This window comes from Priapulus caudatus, unplaced genomic scaffold (assembly GCF_000485595.1).
Source record: "Priapulus caudatus unplaced genomic scaffold, Priapulus_caudatus-5.0.1 Scaffold726, whole genome shotgun sequence".
NCBI lineage: Eukaryota > Metazoa > Priapulida > Priapulimorpha > Priapulimorphida > Priapulidae > Priapulus > Priapulus caudatus.
This window is the reverse complement of record NW_014577787.1, coordinates 126,557-133,705: the sequence shown is the minus strand read 5'-3', so window position 1 is coordinate 133,705 and position 7,149 is coordinate 126,557. Positions and strand designations below refer to the sequence as shown.

Sequence of the window (7,149 nt, the reverse complement as noted above, 5' to 3'; positions counted from 1 at the left end):
AGAGAGAGAGAGAGAGAGAGAGAGAGAGAGGAGAGAGAGAGAGACACACACAGAGTACACGAGCAAGAAAAGGTGGTGAGGGAAGTTTCAACCACAGGTGAGGGGGGTTCAACCACAGAGACAGTGAGGGAGGGAAACAGAGAGGGAGGATGAGGGAGGAAAGGAGGAAAGTACAGGGGAGGCAGGGAGGGACGTACTGCATGTAAAACAGGATGCACTAGATATAGGATGCACTAGATATAGGATGCACTAGATATAGGATGCACTAGATATAGGATGCACTAGATCTCTATTATTCACTCCTGATACAATGACGGTAAGCCCACGTACAGGAAAACCTACCGTGAAAAATAGGTTCGACGCCAAGTTTGTGATCGTGGCTGAGAGCGTTGTCGGTGACAGTCTTAAAGCCTTAGTAAAGACTGTCCACATGACTGCATTCAAGAGAAACACCAGCAAGAAGCACGATCCACGCACATACAGAAGAATCTGTAACGAAGAAAAAACATGACATCGAGGACAATTATAGAAGTCTATACGTTCAAGAAAATGAACTCAAGATGTATTTAGGAAAATATTACATTGAACTTGTTGAAAAATACCAATTAAATAATTACATTACTGCTATATCATAAAAGATATAAATATAATTTGCTTTTACAAAAAAGCTTGTATTTTCACCGTCTCGATTAAGATGTACAAGGATACGCCTATGCCACTACTCGGCAAAAACAAGTTACACGACGGCGCACACAACGTCAAAAACGATCCAATCACGCGTGGACTTCATCCTTTTTGCACTTAGGAAATGATTATAGTGTACAGTGTAGACGGCAGGCGAATAATGCACTGCACCGGCATTTAAAACTTATTTTTACCAGGTCAGCGATTCGTGCGAAACGCCGTCATTCGCACTGACGCGACACTTTCAAACAACTGTGCGAAAAGCATCGCACCGGTGACGACGACCCCGAGAAGCATGTAGAGAATCAAAAACACAAAAAATAAAATAAAATTGTCGCGACGACGGCAGCGGCGGACAATGCTTACGCTGTCGCAGTCGAGCGCGGCGGGCGTGACGACGGCCCCGCACAGCCATCGCGCGTCTGACGACGCGGCGGCCATCTTGCCGCTCGCGGACGCCATCGCGGCCAGCATCCCGGAGACGACGGCGTAGAACAGTCCGGGCGTCATGGCGACCGGTAACAAAGATGGTCGTCCGCTCAACGTGAGGATCAACGTGAGGTCGCGGATGATCTCGGGTCAAGGGTCAATGCTCGCGATTTCGTCGTACCGATAACGTTCCCTCAAGCCTTCACCGAGTCGGTTTTCGTCTGCAAGTTTTAGTTCGGTGGCGCCACCTGGTGGACGGTAAAGAGAACGAAGGTGGCTCCCGGGGGAAAAACCCGGAGCGAGATACGGGCGACGTCCCTACTTGCGCTGCTTGCTGCTCCGCTTGTGCTTCTTCGAAGAACGATGCTTCTTTCGCGAGGATTTTTTCTTCCTGTGGCGAGAACACGGTTCGCTGCTGCTGCTGCTGCTGCTGCCGCTGCTAGAGCTGTGACGTCGTTTCCCCTTCTTCCGTTTGCCCGCGTCGCCGCCGCCGTCACCCTCACTGCTGTCCGATTCCTCGAGCAGGGACTGCAGACGCTTTATTCTGCGAAATTTGTATTGTCACGAATTTTCTATATGGTAAAATTTGCACAATTTTTCTTGCCATTTTTTTACATTAAAAGTAAGAACTAACGGGACTAAACGTATCGTCAAATTCTTACCTGATGAGATTGTTTCTCAACTAGTTAAAAATCCAAAAAACCTGGACGATTTTATATTAGTGTTCCTAACATTAATTGCTTGCTATGGGCTATGTATGAGTCACGAGTGTATGTTCACATCAAACAATATAGTAAAATAAGAAGTATAATGCAGCAATTTAACCATAAAAAGTAAACAGAATTACTTATATTTTGTGAAAAAGTGGAAATATTATTATTATTTTTTTACTATTTACGGTGACGTAATCACTTAACGATATCATTCAACCTGTTCGTGAATTGCCAATTACAGACTGTTTAATGATAAACACCCATTACTTAAACACGTGCGTCTATCCATCTGCCTGCCAGAAATCACATACGAGCGAGTTGGTAGACACTGAAGCACTTACTGTACAACAGCAGAAGTCAATAGCAGTTCCATGCTTATTAGTACATACCTGTCTTCTTTTCTCAGTCGCTTGCTCTCCTGTACATATTCGTACATGGGATCCTCATGTACCTGAATTCAATGCAACGCGAGTGCGAACAAACAGATTAGTCGTGCTAGACATGCACAGACTGCAAACTGTATATTTTAAAGAGTATATATATTATATATATATATATATATATATATATATATATATATACATATATATTTGTAGCAAATGCTCAACGTTACAGTCAACTCTCATTAAAATTAATACAGCATCTATGTAGCACATTTCAGAAGCACAAAATATCTCTCTGAAACATTTGTTAGCCTGTTGGAAAGCGTAAGAATTCATTCAAGATTTTCGACAGAGAGCTCGGTAACGTTAATGTGAAATTTCGGGTAGTGACGTACAGCTCTGAAGGACTCTGTCTGCTCATTTCCACTGATGAACATGGGGCATTCTTTGTCACCCGTTCGATGGCCATATCTTTTGCACCTCCAACCTGCAATCAAAGCAACACACACTACAACCTGTGCTAGGGATCACCTAAGAGATAACTGTCCATGAAATACACTTTTGGCCTTTTGCCGTAATTCCAGTAACACAGTGAAACCACCTTTATAGAAAGGGCACGTATCTACGAAGATCACTTTTAACATTTTCCTTGAATACTACTTATAAGTTATATAGAGGCGTGACTGTATGTAGATGTAGTTTTCTGCACCTTGAGATAGCATATTTTTTTTTATATTACTGTAAATGTTTTGCTGAGATTTCAGTTTTAGCTTCACACTCAGATATGCCAGAATTGTGACAACAATTAGAATGACATTCAGCTTATAATTTTATATGCACCAGAGAGAATTTTCACCGATAGCACCAGCCCACATAAGGCCTAAGATAAAATATTGCTTGTTTCCCCTTTACCGACCGACTCGCCAAAACGCCACTACTCGACACATTTTATTGGCTGATTAAAACAAAACAAAAATTATTTCGTTTCGCCAAAAAAAAAATCAAATCAGAATATACAATCTGCATATCTTGATATCTTGTATATTTGATATTTGATATCTTGATACACACATCTTGTCAAAACAAAATAAAAAAGATTTTTCACCTACCTACCTACTCGGTACCCTGAGAGGCAAGTAGGTAAAGGGGAAACAAAAAAATTTTTAAGGGTGGCCTAATAGCATAATAAGCGATAATATTAACAAACAATTATTTTTAGTAAGTACTACCCAAGTATCTACATTCTTCCAAGAAAAGCTGCTAGCTATAACTGGTTGAGGCTCTTAATTAGCAGCACACATCTACAAACTTACATTTCATAACCTTGACCTCTTTCCCCAAGGGCATCCATAGTCCTTTGCTAGGAGCCTTAGCAAGGAAGTCTCTTGCATCTTGGTTTTCTGGAAGATCCGGAATGCAATCCTCCGGTTTTTCGTCTACTTGCTGTAATGGATCAAGATAAGTCATATGAGCCTCTACGGATAATGCAATATGTACAGAATAATGACATTGCTTTAGCCATGTGCCATCTTCTAAAGATCCCTTTAACGTTAAGTTGAGCTTCTTTGTTTCTGTCATTCCGTATTGGAATTCTCTCCCTTCCTCTTTAGTAAATTGCAAATTTGAAACTTTTTCTACTGCGTTCTGCAGTGTTGATCTGTCTATTTCACCAACTTGTCTCTTTCCGTCTAACGGTCTTAGATCTAGTCGCTTGGACTTTGAAGGCTATTATTTACGAGGTTACGAGGTTAAATTTCAAAGAAATGCCAGCGCTGAAGTTCATGCAGAATGGTCACACACAGTTCACAGCGTGGAGATTACAGAGAGAGATAATGTGCAGTAGCTGTTACCTTCACAAGTCCCGGAGGTGGTGCCTCGTAGCTGTAAGTGTAACAGATTGTCATCAGTTAATTATTGAAATGTTAATGATGGTACATCGGTATTGCATGTTGACAATGATATATCATTATCATTCAACATCATGCCATGAGCTCTTCACCGTCCTCATGAATTGGTGTGCATGTACATAACATAAATGACATATAGGTGAGGCACTGAGTCTTCTCGCGTTTACTCTGCAATGTCATCGCACACATTTTGGACTACACTCTGTCATTGATTAGACACAATCCTACTCCTAGTTTGGGACACTACTCACGACACTAGTACTTGCCGGCTGAATTTAATCTAAACAATATTAGGCAAACTTACAACACATCTACGTGCTTCAGCTTATTCACGAGTTCTTTTTGCTGTTTATCTAGTTTAGGTTTATGTTTCGAACTTTTCTTTGAGCTCTTCTTCGATTTGTTGACACACTTTACCTCCATTACCAAAAACACGGGAGTAGGTGGCTCCACCTATAGCCCCATTTGTGAAACACCGACTTACTTTACGCGCAAAAAGAATTTTCGCGTATAATATATGTTATATATTATAATGTTCCTAATGTCATTTCGAGCTATCTAAGTAACAGAATAAAATTAGGATGTTAGTAATATTAGTAATTACGATATTGGTTATAATGGATAGATAGATAGATACGAGATTGGATATAATGGTTAGCACAGGTTCAAATCTCAGTGGGGGATATATTATTTTACGTTTTATATTTTTTTCATTTAATATATTAATTAATAATGTTTCTAATGTCATTTCGAGCTATCTAAGTAACAGCATAAAATTAGGATGATTTGTAATATATTAGTAATTACGATATTAAATTTAAAAAAGTGCAAATTAAAGCAATTTTCCCTTATTATTATTAGCAGGAATCAACCTCTGGACATGTACAAATCTCAGTGGAGGATATTATTTTACTTTGTATTTTTTTTCACTTAATATTGTAATTCCTAATGTCATTGTGTTTGTATATATCTATGTTAAACAGCGTAGAAGGAATACAGCATTGAAACACCGAATTGACATTAAAAACTAACAAAACGTTAAAACGTAAAACGTTTAAACGTTTGAACGTTTGAACGTAAAAGTAAGACAAGAGCCGCAGAGCGTCTGGGCTCATCTGGGGTCTGTTGCTACGGTTATGAACGTACAATTTCAGTTGTGCGTAGTGACACATTTGTTAGGCGCAGATATGCAGATACGCAGTTGCGTACACATCATTGTTAGGACACGCTCACTATCTCCCCCCGATTTTGGTTTATTTTATTAAATGATACTTGCCTTTCACTTCGAATTTGTGTCATAGATTCACAGCTATCTATTTTTATCTATGCTATGAAAGATTTCAACATATGAGCATAGGATCTCCAAGTATAATTAGAGGGGGCGGGGAGTCCTTCTCCCCACCTCCCTCCCCCTGCCTCCCACTTCACTCCCCTTGCTCTCACTTCCACCCCCTTACCTCCCATCTCCGCTCCCCTGCCTTCGACCTCCCTCCCCGCTGCCCCCACCTCCCATCCCCGTCGCACGACCTAATTGTACCCGTTTCCCGCTCGCGATACACACCGTATCACCGTTTTCCTGTCCCCAGTCTCAATTTACACTCTCTCTCTCTCTTTATCTTAGACCTTCTCTCTCTCTCTTAATTATATAAAAAAAAATTAAAACCCAGCAATGATGCTTTTACTGCCCTCAATAATGCTTTCTTCCTAATGCCCTGAGTGTAACAGTCATAGAAATCAATAATATATATGTCTCTAATATTTCTATGGTAACAGCTTAATGTCGCACAACTGGTAAATGGATACGCACGGCCATAGGCTACATGATATATGTTAAGATTCAAGATGAAAAGTAAATATTATATATTATAATGGTACTAGTTATTATTTTATTCGTTTAACAAAGTTACCATGAGAATAAAATCTAATTTAAACTAGGCCTATATGGTGCCGCGAGATGGCCGCGTGCAAGTGTAATACAATAAACAGAGCTACATATAAGTTTAAACAAGGAGAGGAAGCGCCGCGCATATTCTGGCCCAAATATTTGCCATATATTGGTTCATACTTGGTCCAGAACAGATTAGTGTTCTATTGTCTCTGGGGACGGATCTGCACAGCCGTTTCAGCTGATTATGGTCCATAAGATGGCGTCCTTGAGGCGAAAGCAGCACAGCCAGATCTGCTTCTTCTCCTTGTTATATGTAGCTCCTTGATCAATAATAGTCCAGTTGCAGAATAGCGAACCAAGAAATTTTAATAGTTCAAGGTTTTTTTTATTGATATGTATTCATATCCATGTCTGGAAGATTTTTAGCTTTGTTGGCACAACGCCAACTTTGGGAACATTTTAATTAGCTAATTTGCATAATTAACATGGCCAAATACAACTTTTTAACTAAATAGGCTTAGAATCATGTGTGATAGCTCTTTCTATATAGGGTTTGCCGCAGTGAATCGCATTTCTGATGTAATTTCGCGGATTAAAGGTCAGGATCAACCTATAAAGTCAAGGTCAAGGTCCACTGTCGGCTCAAATTAACACTAATTCACTTACAAACGGTAATGACTGAAAATTAATGTGTTGCTGTGAAGCTATATTGAGTCCGCCGTATTGATTGTTGATGATAGTAATGATTATTATTATTTTGATAAATTAAAATAATGGCCTGACCATATGGGGTCAAGGTTACAATATGGGGTCAAAATACAACTTTTTAACTAATGGAACCTAGAATCATGTTTGTGATAACACTTTTCTTAACACAGGTTTGACTCAAGGAATCCATTTCTGATTGTATTTTCGCAGTTAAAGGTCAGTTTAACTTATAAGGTCAAGGTCAGGATCACTTTGGTCAAAATTGACAAAATTCTCTGAATTTCTTCAAAGGCAAAATTGCCACCATCGGAACTGTCGCAATATTAATTGTGGATGATGGTAATGTTTGGCAAAGTAGTTATTATTATTTTTGATAAATTCTAATAATCTGTATGGGCGCATATGGGATCACGGTCTTGTCATTAGAGGTCAAGGTA

At 39.7% G+C, this 7,149-nt stretch overlaps 2 protein-coding genes across 4 annotated transcripts in view; both read right to left on the bottom strand.

Annotated features, from left to right (window-relative positions):
• The window catches only part of LOC106813110 (transmembrane protein 42-like), a 6,253-nt gene extending 5,051 nt beyond the window's left edge, over positions 1-1,202 (bottom strand). For all 3 annotated transcript variants that reach the window (XR_001394425.1, XM_014817166.1, XM_014817165.1), the window contains exons 1-2: positions 1,051-1,202; positions 343-489 (exon numbers count right to left, since the gene is read on the bottom strand). Coding sequence is in view for 2 of the 3 variants with exons in the window: in XM_014817166.1 (XP_014672652.1) it covers positions 343-489; positions 1,051-1,194 (291 nt within the window). In the remaining variant the exon portion in view is untranslated. The remainder of the gene's footprint in view (positions 1-342; positions 490-1,050) is intronic.
• Positions 1,203-1,415: 213 nt separating this feature from the next.
• LOC106813107 (retinitis pigmentosa 9 protein-like) lies at positions 1,416-4,539 on the bottom strand. The gene is made up of 6 exons (XM_014817161.1): positions 4,421-4,539; positions 4,060-4,090; positions 3,523-3,652; positions 2,605-2,696; positions 2,216-2,277; positions 1,416-1,657 (listed from the first exon to the last, which is right to left on the bottom strand). The coding sequence occupies exons 1-6, from the start codon at positions 4,537-4,539 to the stop codon at positions 1,432-1,434; spliced, it is 660 nt and encodes a 219-aa protein (XP_014672647.1). The 3' UTR covers positions 1,416-1,431.
• Positions 4,540-7,149: the final 2,610 nt, after the last annotated feature.